The sequence below is a fragment of the Thunnus maccoyii genome, chromosome 7 (assembly GCF_910596095.1).
Source record: "Thunnus maccoyii chromosome 7, fThuMac1.1, whole genome shotgun sequence".
Taxonomy (NCBI): domain Eukaryota; kingdom Metazoa; phylum Chordata; class Actinopteri; order Scombriformes; family Scombridae; genus Thunnus; species Thunnus maccoyii.
Window position 1 is genome coordinate 11,389,193 of NC_056539.1, and position 13,908 is coordinate 11,403,100.

Genomic DNA, 13,908 nt, shown 5'->3' on the forward strand with positions numbered 1-13,908 from the left:
GTTCTACCCTGCAATACCAAATAATGCTCTTTATCTCCATCCCTTGAATCATCAGTACAAACCTGAAAACAAATTAATGAATAGGCAATACAACAATATTTTAGAAAAAAAAAATAACAGAAAAAACAGACAAGATAGAAACAAATCCTTTCCTCATCACAACTGATTTTATTACTATAAAGCAGGGCTTTTCAACTTCAATAGCAAATGGGCCAAATAGGAAAATCACTGGGGGTCTGCGGGCCACACATAATACTTTGTCAATTAATGGTTACAAATAACTTACAGTATAATGTTAATAGATATATAACTACATAGAATAAACTAGTCACGTGCATCCCTTTTCTTTCACTTTAATTGTATCATTACAATCAATTCCAGACAGCAGCCAGTCTATACAAAAAGTAGGAAAGCTATGGTTACAAAGCTTGAAACAGAAGTGCAAAGAGTAACAATTTAAAAACCAAGGAGACATGAGGTGTTTTTCTGACAGGTCCATATCCACAAATGTAGAAAACAAGATGAATATAGTAAAACAGTATCCATCAGGCTAACAGTAAGTAGGCCTGTTTATAACATCCTCAACAACACTTCCAAGCATACATAAGGAGCTTTTAAAACAGGTCCATATCCTTAAATGCTAAATGCAAGATGAACATAGTAAAACAGTAGCCATCAGACTAATAATAAATGGGCCTGTTCATGGTACTATCAAAAACAATTCCAAGCAGACATATGGTGCTTATAGCAGGTCCATATCCATATTTGTTAAGGGTGAAAACAGTTGAACAGTATCAAGACTAACAATAAGTAGGCCTGTTTGAATCATCATAAAACAGATCTGTAGTCTTTGCATTTTCACTAAGATGGCATTAAATGCCTCAATCAGGTGATTTACTACTACAGAACTACCATACAAATCAGACTTCTGTCATTTTGAGCCTGTTTGAGTCAATGAGAGAAATTACACTGCCTTGATTTCGCTATTTCAACATAGTTTGGCTCATAAGTAGTAAGGGCAATCCTGAGACACTCATGCAACTTCTCATTGGTCATGGAACAACGTGCCCTTGTTTTGATGGCATTCATACGAGAAAACTAGACTCTACAAGTGTAAGTGGATCCAAACATTGTCAGTATTAGCAAGGCCACTTTCCTTATTGTGGGGTACTGATATTGGCTAACATGTTTAGACCAAAAGTCCACTGCACCCTCAGACTGCAAGTGCTGTTTTAAAGCAAAGGAGGACTGCACATCAACCAATTCCATTTGAAAGATGTTCTCATCAATACAAGACATTACCTCTTTTGCTTTTACACAGAAGTCTGCCTCTGGTTTGATGGAAAATGGGTCACGAGTGTGGTGGAAATCTGAAAAATAAAAAGCTGACAATGACCAAGTTGTCTTAATGTCTTTTAATGAGAACCTTGCAAGGGATCAGTGTACAGTCACAAAAAAGTGTAATTGCAGACTGATAATCAAATACAAAGTGTACATGCTTTTTATAGACAAGGAGTGTGGGAAACAGTGTCAGGATGTTTGTGGGGTGTGTGGAGTTGACATGATCATTAGCTCAGGGCGGGCTGGCATACAGAACAAACAAGAGTGGTTAGCATGCTGTCATGTGGTGTAGTTAGTGTACATCAACCAGGCATTGTTTTTCATAAAGTCAGGGTGGTCAAAAGGAGTTTTGTATGCAAAACGTTGGTTGCTTTTAAGCGACAATGTGGTAACATTAGCTGGTTGTGGCCCTGGTGTTGTATCGGTATTTGTTTGTGCATGTTGACTGTCTAAATTGAAGCTGATTGGAATCACAATTAAGAGAACAATTAAATCACAAAAAGAGAACACATTGAACCTCGCAAACCACACCATCCAGGACATCTGAATGGATGCCATGGCTGTCGTTCGGGTTCCATCATTGATCCCACGATGGTGACACTGAGATTCACTCAGCACATCACTTAGTTGGAGCCTGGCCCGCTCTTGTCGGACAGTATGCCAATACTGTCACTTCTACTTCTCTTCCTGGTGTGTGAATGGATGTCTTTGTGTTGGTCACCTGAGAGCAGCAATCCACCTACACTCTCGTAGAGTCCCCAATCGCGCTGTGGTGACTTACTCTGTTGTAGGTGTCTCTGGTGGAGGTGGAACTCTTTTGCAGTGGCTGGCATGGATCCAGGTGACTCTTTCAGTGACCTTTACTGCCATCTGTGTGGTCAACAGCACCTGGAATGGGCCCGTCTACCGCTTAGAGCGCCAAGCCTTTCTTCTCAAGTCTTTCAATACTATCCTGTCACCAGGCTGCAGGTCATGAAGAGGTCCTGTGACTAGAGTTGGTAGTGCTTCTTTCACCTGGTTGTGTATGTTAGATAGAAAAGAGGATAAGTTAGCACAGTAACGAAGCATTTCATCTTCACAGTGGACTGTGGACGGTAATTGTCTTTTGACAGGTCCAATGCCTGTGTTGGCTGCTCACCCAAACAGGATTTCAAATGGACTAAGGCCGTATTTTGGTCTGACCCTAGCTCTCATTTGCATAAGAACAATTGGGAGTGTCTTTGTCCAAGAAAAGCCTGTTTCCTTTTGCCAATTTATTTTTTAAGGTTCCATTCTCTCGCTCAACAGCACCACCACTGGCTGGATGATAAGCACGATGCTGTCTCATGTCAATGCCAAAATATTCACCAACTTGTTTTAGATCAGCACAGACAAACGGTGTTCCATTATCACTGCTAATTCTTCCCGGAATTCCTGACAATGATAAGAGCTTTAGCAACAGCACCGGTGTCTTGTTTTGCTATGGGAAAAACTTCGATCCATTTGGAAAACATGTCAATAATTACCAGACAATATTTCTTTCCTCCACTTGGTGTTAGTTCAATGAAATCCATCTGTAAGTGATCAAATGTTTTTTTCTGGTGGAGGGTGTGCTGCTTGTGGTGTTTGAATACCAATACCAATGTTGTTTGTGGCACAAACTTATTGTGGCAACACAGTTGTGTTCCTCTCCATCACCTTCTGTGGGGAGAAGAGTTGCAGGATTAAGAACATTACATCTTTTCACAGTGATGTTAGGCATTTCAAGCAACACAGTGTTGTAACGGAGCCATCTTGCTGCAGAAAGATGAGATGTTTTCTGTTTGAGCAAAATCAATGAAACAGCATGTGGAACGAGCAAAGTTAGGTCAGAGTACCCCACTATGTCCCTGGAAGCCATCACAGCTTTTTCTGCAGCCGCAACAGCTCTCAGACATGTAGGAAGTCCTGCAGCTACAGGGTCAAGTTTGAAAAGTAAGCTACAGGTCTCTGTCTGCCTCCATGGTCCTGGAGCAGCACTAAAGTCACGCATCCTCCATTTTTGTCAACAGTCTAGGTGAAAGGTTGACTTGGATCAGGTAATCCAAGAGTCCGAGTCGTTTGGAGAGCAAGTTTCAAATCAACAAATGCTTTTTCTGGTTCAGCAGTCCATGTCACCTTACTGTGGTGCCTGCAGGCCTCGCCTGTGTGAGATTGCGCTCAGGGGCACCTCGAGGACAGCATAGTTGGGAATAAATGATCTGCAATAAGAACACATTCCTAAAGAAGACATGACTTGTTTCTTTGTAATTGGTCGTGGAATGTTTTGGATTGCTTTTATTCTTTTTGGGGAGAGGGATTTGCCCTCTGATGTGATCACATGACCCAAAATGTCACTTCTTGTTGTACAAAATGCAATTTTGACAGGGTAGCTTTATGACCTTCTTTATCCAAATGTTTCAACAGTGCAATTGTGTCTTTTTCACACTGAGCTTGAGTTGGGGCACCATGAAATCATCAACATATTGCAACAGTGCTCTTCCTGGTGACAGCTTTAATGAGCTCAAACTTTCTTTCAACGCAACGCTGTAGATGGTAGGTGATTCACAAAACCCTTCTCTGGATGGACTGGAACACTGAAAATGCGTTCGCCGAATCGACCACTGAAAACCATTTACTTTCAGGCGGCACCTGAGAAAGAATAGTATATGGGTTAGGAACATTTGGAGCACATTGTTGTACAGCATCATTCACACTTTGCAAGTCTTGTAAAAAACGCCATTCACCTAGCTGTCCTTCATCCCTGATTTTTTTCACTGGGAAGATTGGTGTGCGCACAGGAGAATTTTCACAAGGAATGATTACACCTGCCTTTAATAAAGCATTAAAGACTGGTGTAACGCCCTCAACCGCTTATTTTTTGAGAGGATATTGTGGTTGGCAGGGCCTGTAATCAGATTTTGGTGTTATCACAACTGGCTGCATTCCTTTAATCAGACGAACATCATTTTTGCCTTGGGCCCACAGAGTCTTTGGGACTTCCTGTAGGGCTGGGCTGTTTATGACATCACAGGTGTCATGCATATATGCAGATGTGTGTTGTGTCTGGTATCAGCTGAACAGATCTGAGTGTGTGAACAACAGAGGTGTATTTTTGTCGATAAACCTTCAAAACAGGATTATATTGAACATAAGGATCAGATTTTGACTCCCACATTTGTGCACTAACACACTGACTCACCCATGGACCCAAATCTTGCCATTTTCCTTCCCTGTGTTTGACACGTGTGGATATGAAACAGGAATGTCAAAAAGAGAATTGGAACCTGAATCACTGAAAGAGAAATATGGTGAAGATTCATCAATTTGCTTTGGTTTTGTTTGTTCAGGCAAGGTCACTGAAACGGCATATCTGTGTTTATTCCAAAACATGTTACTTAATGTTAGCTTTTCGCTCAGACAACCATCTTTGAACCATCTTTTCTCAAACTCTGCATCTCCCCCTTCATGTATGTGTGCAGTGCAGTGTAGGTCTTGTGGTTGCATGTAGTCTGTGTCTATGTTGAATGTGAGTGTGCATGAACTCTCAACATCAGCAGTGTTTACGGAAGTCACAGCTGATGTGCAGAGCTTGCGTTCATACACATAAAGCAGTGTGTCAGGGCTGTATTTCACAAATACGTGAGTGTCAGGGATCTCAAGTTCACTTGTTCGAATAACAATAACCCCTTTTGATGTTGAAACAAGACAAATACCCAAGAAACACATTACATCTCTTCCCATTAGATTGATTGGACAACAATAATGAATGCTTAAATTTGCCTGTAACATCATCAGTGCATGATAATGGAGATCTGTATTTTTCCAGAACTGTGTCACCTGAAGCCCCTACAGACTTCATGTATCTTCCGCTCATCTTTGGAGGCGTTAAAAAAGTGTCAGCTCTAATAACAGATTGTGTTGCACCAGAATCAACAAGGAATGTTACATGCTTACCATGTACAAGAAGTGTGTGTGTCGGCATGCCTGCATAAGCATCAGTTGAGTATTTAGCATATGTGCCTACATGCTGTGTGTTTGCTGTTTCCTGCTTCTTCTCTAACTGAGCTATGGCATCATCAATCAGTGTGTGCATGGTGCAATCACCTGTCTGATGTGTAGGTTGTCTCTCATCGTGCATCAGTGTGGTCAAAGTTAAAGGTGCTGATTCCTCCCCCTCCTGAGCCCCGAGTCAATCGGCTTTGTGCTTGAAAGTTGGATTTTTCTTTACGCAGTCTTTGGCCCAGTGTCCTCTCTCACCACAATGAAAACAAGAATCTGGATCAGTTGTGTGTCATCCTCTACAGCCACCTCTAAGTCCGCCTCTGCCACGGCTGTGTCTGCGCCCTCTGGTATGTCCTTGGAACATAGTCAATGCAGCAATGTGCAGATCTTTCTCTTTCTTTTCTCCTTTCCTCACTTGGCTTTCTTTGAGGATTTTCTCAGCGTGCACAGCATGTGCTTCAATGAGGCTTAATTTGCGTTTAGTCCCAGGTGATGAATATACGTTTCACTATGTAGGAAATATCAGGTTCCAGTCCATTCAGGAAGCTGTTTCTCAAATGTACTTCCCATGCTGTAATAGCATTATCATTCAGGTCAGCTGTAGGTGTCAGCCCGCTGTGTGTGTTGTGAACTTCTGTCAGAGGAGTGAGACAGTTGTGAACACTCTCATCATCTTCTTGTTTACATGAGGAGATTTTGCTCATGTCCAATCTCACAGTGAATGCTGCTTTGATGTGCTCACAGAGATCTGTGATGTGTACTCTATAGGCTGCGTTGTCATTATGCACCCAGTCGGGGTTAGCCAGTGTCATATCATTCTCTGGATATCCTGCTGAGATCTTTGCCCAATTATTGCCCATCTTTACCATCAGGAGCCATCTCAGTTCAGAGGTTGTTGGGTGAAACTCTCTGCAAAACAGAATCAGATCAGCTGCAAATTTCACACCACCTCCATTTGATGGTGATGAAAGGTGCACCTTCTACCTCCATCATGGGGAGATTCAGGATCCAGTCCACGTTTCCCTCTGTCAGGTCCCACTGGAGATGGGGGGTGATGAATGAAAGCACAGGGACGATGGTTGGATTTTGAGATCTTTTGAATACCAGACCAGACCTGGTATGAGAAGGGGAGGCAGCTTTGTCCTGTTGATTTGTTGTTGCTGTGGCCTCATCCAAAAGTTGTCGTAAGCCAGATGTATCAGGGTAGATGAGGGGAACATGAGATGGGGGAAGGTTAGAGTTATAAGGTGGTGTAGCTCTTGGCCATGGATCAGGCGTCTGATGAGCTTGGGCTGCTGGTTCATCTTGTTGTTGTGGCGGGTTGAGGCGTCTCCTGGGCAGCACCCAGTTGAATTCAGAATCCTGCATTTTGACACACTGAGACACAGATGAGGTTTTATCTGTCCCTGCCTGTGTTTTTCTGTCCCTCTTTTGTGCTTCTTTCATCCATAAACTAAAAGCTTTCCAATCTGCTATGAACTTCCTCTTGCCTTTTTATCCTCAGTCTTTTTTTCCTTCTCCTGCAGTCTTTCCTTCAGCTGATTTAGCTGTCTGATACTGAAACTTCCTGTACTCAGAAAGCCACATTCAGTAGTCCAGATTATTATTTGTTTCACAGATGAATCACCATAGTTCACTCTCATGTAGTTTATATTTGGAGCGGACAGGATCACATTATCATATTTGTACTTTGTATGATTTTTATTGTTAACGCTACCCATTTTGGCAGATTAAAAGAAAAAAAATGTAGTAAGAGATTTGAGTTATGTGTTCAACTAATCTCCAAAGTACACCCGTTAAGAATATCAGAAAACTAATCAATGTTAGTATACCCAAAATAATGTGACCAATTTCAGTATGGTGTCTTATTACTGTCAAATTCTCAATTTTTTTTTTTTCATCAAAACAGGGTGATCAGAACAGAGAAATTATCTACGTTTCCTATGTGCGTTTTCTGAGTCTTACCTCACACAAGTAATAATTACCATTATTACCAAGTAATAATTCTTCCACACACTATTGTGATTACAGTAAACTCTCTTTGAGGTGGACTCGTCAGTGCACCTCCAGGTTTCTATTAAACCTCGGTTAAAAAAACTGTTGGGACCCTTTCCTGATTGGTAGATCAAAATCTCTTTCTTATTTCACCATTAATATTTTCAACCATTTTAGTACCCCTTTTTTTCTCTCTGAGTCAATTTCCAGATTCTCACCAGTTCAGGATCATTGGTTTCAGCGCTGAGTGAGTCCGGCCTCGGGTTTTAGGCCCTCCGTCTCACCCGTCCTTGTGGCGAGGTTGAGGCTGAAGATTTGGCTTCAGGATGATCGGCCCCCTTCGACTCCGAGTCCAGACACCCTCAGTCGAGCAATCCCACTTCTGACACCAGTTTGTGGTAGAAATCTGGAAAAAAAAATCTGACAATGACCAAGCTGTCTTTTTGTCTTTTAATGAGAACCTTGCAAGGGATCAGTGTACAGTCACAGCAAAGTGTAATTGCAGACTGATAATCAAATACAAAGTGTACATACTCTTTATAGACAAGGAGTGTGGGAAACAGTATCAGGATGTGTGTGGGGTGCAGTGCCGGATGTCATCAAAGCTGTCTCAAAAGGGACTGACAAAAACCAATAATGAGCATACGACCAGATGGTTACATGTTCAAGGTTATAGGTTAAGGTTAAATGTGAGTTTATCCAAAGTGCAAAGTCTGAAATGTGGTGCAGAGGATACAAAGTGTGTTTTTTCCATTACACAAGCAAACTTCAATACCTCAATGGGAATGCTGAAGCCTTGGAATCTCTCAGTAAAGTTCTCAGTCAATTTTGTCATGAAGTCTGTCATGACGGGTGTTATGTGTGCCCCAGGTGCTGTGCTCATGAATGCACGGAGTTCTGGGAAGTGCAGCACTTTTGTTACCATTAGGTCTGTTGTGAAAATCGTTAGCTTTTTCTTGAAGGCACAAAGCCTCTCAACCAAATCAGCAATAGATTTTTCCCACTCCTGCACTTCCAAATTCAAAGTGTTCAAGTGTCCAAAAATGTCACACAGAAAGTGGACCTCTGCCATAAACTGTTCATCCAACATGCACTCCATGAGGTTTGTTGCCTGTTTGTGTTTACACATGCAAAGGAAAGACACAATCTCCTGGCTGAGTTGACAGAAACAGTCCAGAAACTTTCCTTTGCTGAGCCATCTGAGGTCGTTATGGACAAATAAGTGTTCTGTGTTCTGCAGAGGTGTCAGCAAGTAGCTGACGGAGGAGGCAATGTTGCAGACTGGAGGTTGATCGAATAAAATTCCCAATGTTCATAACAGTGTCCATAGTGTTTTTCAGATCACCACCGAGCTTTGCACGCAGCAAAGACTGATGAATGACACAGTGTAAAAACTGCATATGTGGGGCTACCACCAGCCCTTGCACTCTACCAATCATAGTTGGAGTGCCATCATTAACCAACAGGCAAACTTTTTGTAAATCCAGTTCACGCTCATTAAAAAATGAGACAATCTTTTGAAAAATCACCTCACCTGTAGTGTGTCCCTCCAATGGAATAAGTCCCAGAGGTTCTTCCCAAAAGCACACTCCGTTGAAAAACTTGACATAGATGCATAGCTGGGCCATGTCGGTACGATCAGTTGATTCGCCAACAGCGATAGACATCACCTCTGCTTTTTGAAGGTTTTCCAAAAGCTTTCTTGAGACATCCTTTGCAAGTAGTTCCACTCTGCGAAGAGTTGATGTGTCCGAGAGAGGTACTTTTTTAATGGTTGAAGTGACGCTTTCCTTAACTATTTCATCAACAACCATTTCATCAATGACAGCAAGCATGCAATCTCTAACGGTTTCCACCTTGGTAAAAGGCCTCTTCTCTCTGGTTAGTGTCCAGGCTACATGCAGGGATACTATCATGGCTCTCTCTTGTTCCGTGCAAAAGCGACCAAGGGCCACTTGACTCCATTGAAAAGATGCTGGCAGTCCCTGTACTTTCCTTCTCCGCTCCTCCAAGCCCTCTGCAAAACTGGCAGAAAACGAGCCATGATTTGACTTGTAAAGCCTCTTCACGTTATATTCTTTCATCACAGCAATGCATTTGTTTCACAATAAACACACCGGTTTATTACTTGTTGCAGTTGGCAAAGTGAATAAATACCTCTCAGTCTATTCGCTTTAGAATTGGCAATTTTCACAACCAACTTTACGTCTCTCTAGCTTCGACCGGGACATTTTGAAGCTTGCTGTTAGGTAAAGTGAGTTTCTCTGTGGCCCGCCCGGGCCTGCCAGCCCAGAGCGCAACTTGACCCAGTGAGCAAATGGCAGGTGTGGAGCGGGTGTGATACTTCTTCTTTTTTCCGTTTTATGGCTGTTTTATCGTTTTTATGGCAACCAGCGTTAAGGCGCATTACTGCCACTTACTATGTTGGAGTGTGAACCACAGCTATCTGTCCCCTTAAACAAATACAAAAAAATAAAAATAAATTTTACCATGCTAGCCTGATTTGCAGGCAGCCTCTTGCAGGCCATAGAAAAATTCGAAAGGGCTGTATCCGGCCCGCGGGCCACTAGTTGAACAGGCCTGCTGTAAAGGGACAGGGGCATGAAGAAGACGCCAGTGGCTTACTTTCAGGAAAAAGGTCTAACAGTGGTTGGCACAGTAAAAGACTACAGAAATTTTACCTACAAACTGCATTTCCACATAAGGACTACGATGCAACTGACTTGACAAATGACATAATGTTACTCAAGGTAAAACATAAAATATTGCCTTCAAAATTCTTGCAGTTAATGGCAAAAATTTTATTTTTGTTTATTTTTGGAATTTTAAATGTTTGTGATTATTTTCAAATGCTTAATTGAATACATTTTATACATTAAAGGAAATAAATAATGCATGCCTACTTCTGAACAATAAATAATCAGATAATGTGTTAGTAACAGATAAATGTGAGTATTGGAGAAATCTGAATTGATTTTTACCTTGATACTTTTGTTTGTTTGTTTTTATTTCTCCTTGTTCAACAAGATGAGCTCCAAGGCACATTTCAGCAACACTGTGAAACCCATTGGTCTCGCAGGTCAAGGTGACAGCTCTCTGCCAAAATCATGTATAGTCTCCGGCTGGGGCACAACAAGCAGCAAGACAGGATATATGTCTCATAGACTTATGGAAGCCAATGTAACACTAAGTGATGAAGAGCAGTGTGTTACCGAAAACTCATACTGCTCTCAGGGAGACATTGGACCGGGTGTGGTATGTACATTTATAACATGACATGGACAAACAAACGTTGGTCAACAATGATACTTAATTCACTGGTGTTGAGGAATCACTTCCTCCTGTATATGTACTTCCAGGGAGACTCTGGTGGTCCACTGGTCTATGAAGATGGAAAGGCATACGGGGTATTGTCCTACACCTCCAGTCCACATGGAGGTGGCCCAAAAATGTACAATTATGCCAAGATTCCTGACTATAGATACTGGATCGATTCATTCATGAAATATAATGGAAAGCTCTAATACATGTTACATTCAATTGACCAAATCCAATTTGAATTTACGGTAGACTACTTCATTTAAATTGTATAACACTGGAGAATTTCAAAATTGATAATTAAGTTACTATTATCATTTGCTCCATAGCAATGACACTGCTAAATATGCTTTGCACAGATTTAAAAATTCAAAATATACTTAACTTCAATGTTTCTAAATCATATCAATGAAATTTTCTTTAGGCAAGTTGAATCAAAACTTTGTAAGAAGATAAATATGATTTGGTCAGTTTATGTGACATGTTTTGGCTTTTACAAAAATGTTTTGTCAATAAAATGTAGGATATTCCAGGCAAATTCCAGGTATTGCTACAGTTAAAACCAGACAATTAAGTGTAGACTCAATGCTGTTTTAGAGATGTCATATCTATTGATATTTAAACATAGTATGTCCTGTCTCTTAAATACAATGTTGCATGTAAGAAATACATCAATGCTCTGTGCATCTTCTTTTAGACTAGATTAAATGAGAACAGACTCATTTTAGTTTGTTTTCTACCAAATAAACTTTTGCTCTCTCTGCATGTTCCCTCAGAATCTCTGTATGCTTTGCTTTTTGAGCATGAATTAAATTAACAAAAAAGACAACACTGCCTCCTTGTGAACAAAGTGTATTTTTGAAGTCTGAGCTGACATTCTTCTTATTATGAAGTTTGAACCCAATCAAGTCTCTGCCTGTTCTTGAAAAGACCCTCTAATTGCATTTTTAACAGTACCTGATGATGATGATTTTGAGACTGGTTCAGCATTAAATAAGGCCACTTTGCTTTATTATTCCTCCAAATGTAGACTTTTTTAATTAATTGTATACAACTAGGCAGCTCACTTATGTCAAATATCATTGGATATCCTTATAGCTCACCAAACTATCACATCTGGGGAAATTTCAAAATTGTAGCTTATGGAGGGACAGGAGTGATGCTGAAATGCAGCTCAAATGTCTTTTGTTAGCTGTTTAACTTTGTCATTCATTTTCTATTTACAGATGAAAAGTCAGAGTGAATGGTTTCTTTAAATGGACATGTTTCATTGAATAAAAAAGCTGGAGTCACACTAATGTGGCTCAACACAACTCTTTCACTTGATCAATGCATTCTGAGAAGCCATCTTCAATAGCCTCGTTCCGAAACACTGTGATCCTACTGTATTGCTATGGTGCTCAAGAATGTACATTTTTAGAGGCTATTTACTAACAATGACTATTTTCTCTATCATTTAACAAATGGTCACTGAATTCTCATCAGAAGGTGGCAGGAGACTGTGCACCTGTGTTATATTCCAGATTGGCTTAAGTTGCCACCTCATTGCTGTTAACTTTCTCCACTTGAAGTTTAGCTCTTTTTCTCCTAGTTGGGCCTTTGCAGAGCTTTAAAGTAAAGGTTTTTTTTACTCTCAGAACAGACCCACAGTCCACGTTTGGATAGCAAACCATCAAATAGGAACCACTGCTCGATACCCAAAAATCCACTATTAAGCCAAGATTCCTGAGCACAGACGCTGGATCGATTCAATCATCAGCAATCAAGGAAAGTGTATAAAAGTAATTTGTTGGAGACAGTGTTGTTAATGCATGTAACAGTTAAATGACTAAGCCACAGCATTTTAATTTAAATGTGTTTACTTCAGTTTCTTTGCATAACATTGGAGAACTTGAAAACTGATTATTGAGATGCAAATATCATGACTAATTCCATAAAGCAAAATTTGGACTTTTGACTTACCTTATATATTTTATTGACATACTTCATTTTGGTGCTTCCAAATGATATCAATGGCTAAATTGAAATGCATATTTGGCAGAAAAGACTAAAAGTATGTGAATGTGATTTGGGTAATTTAAGAGAGTGACATGTTTTGGCTTTTTATGATCCATCTGTTCACCTGTTATTCGAATTACAATTAAATGTCATTTTATAACTGCTCAAACTATATCTTCAGGGGAAATTTCAAAGTTGTCCTTAAGGAGGAACAGGAGTGATGCTGAAATGTCTTGTTATAGTTTACATTAATTTTATGTACATCCATGAGGTATATGAACAAAAATGGGTATGGACATTAATAAGGCATTTCATTTAAAACATGCACGTTAAGCATGCTTAAAGTTATAGTACATGACATTCAGCCACTAGATGTCCCACTATAGCACCAACATCTCAGACCAAAACAAACGTGTTTCGTTTACTCAATAAAGTTGAAAAAAAAAAAAGAAAGCCAAAACTCAGATCAAATTGTCAAACTAGGCAGCGCTGATCAAACATGGATCAAAACCTTATGACTGCATTGCCTATTTCTCGCCTCAAATGTTTTCAGAAACATATTTTAGTGTACTGTTTAGCTGTAATTTGAGAAAGTTTGTGACACGGCCGCCTTCTTGGAAATGGACGTGCAGGACACGAAGGGACTCAAATGCACTAACATGCAAATGCGGCCAGTGTGGCCACCAAGAACAGATGCTCGGATAACAACACACACAGAAGGAGTGTGACTTCAGTCACTGCTCAGGTTGCATTACTCGGCTACATCCTTACATAGCACATAGTTGTTTGCTGACATCCAGTGAGGCTCAATGTCATTTATTGCACCTTTAAATAATACAAATTAAATATGACTCTATATACAGTAAGAGGAATAAATTAGTTTTTACTGTCAGAGTTCTTGTGCTGAGGACATTTTAAGAACAGAATGTGTCTGCTTTTGGCCATTAGTGACATTAGTCGTCTATGCCAATGTTATGTTAAAAAATTGACAAGTTTATTAAAGAAAACAGGACTTTTCTATGTCTGATGTCTTTTCACTTTGCAAGTGCCTCAACATGTAGTTCTTCTATCAGATGCTGGCTCTACAGCTTTAATACACTGCTTTCATGTGGTTTCTCAACTACGTGCTTGATTTTGATGCTGGTGCAGCGACAAGCGGAATGATATTTTGTTATTTTCCAAACACTGAAGTTTGCTTGGCCTGTTTGTGTGGTATCAGGTGCAGGATGCATGACACACTGGTGAGGTTCATTT

General features: G+C 40.4%; 1 protein-coding gene and 1 long non-coding RNA gene across 7 annotated transcripts; one reads left to right on the forward strand and one right to left on the reverse strand.

Moving 5' to 3' along the window:
• Positions 1 to 339: 339 nt before the first annotated feature.
• On the reverse strand, positions 340 to 9,875 carry LOC121900417. Of its 6 annotated transcripts, XR_006096973.1 has the most exons (6): positions 9,195 to 9,875; positions 8,873 to 9,069; positions 6,328 to 7,744; positions 5,446 to 6,252; positions 4,541 to 4,633; positions 340 to 3,990 (listed from the first exon to the last, which is right to left on the reverse strand). It is a non-coding gene; the product is annotated as an uncharacterized LOC121900417 (long non-coding RNA). The 6 variants fall into 6 exon arrangements; XR_006096970.1 differs by having other exon boundaries at positions 8,873 to 9,875; XR_006096975.1 differs by lacking the exons at positions 8,873 to 9,069; positions 9,195 to 9,875 and adding an exon at positions 8,114 to 8,861.
• A 48-nt stretch (positions 9,876 to 9,923) lies between these two features.
• Positions 9,924 to 10,974, forward strand: LOC121900416 (granzyme E-like; the record flags this gene model as incomplete). Its single annotated transcript, XM_042416728.1, has 3 exons — positions 9,924 to 10,088; positions 10,366 to 10,593; positions 10,698 to 10,974. Coding segments are annotated over 3 exons (558 nt in total), but the record flags the coding sequence as incomplete, so codon positions are not given.
• Positions 10,975 to 13,908: the final 2,934 nt, after the last annotated feature.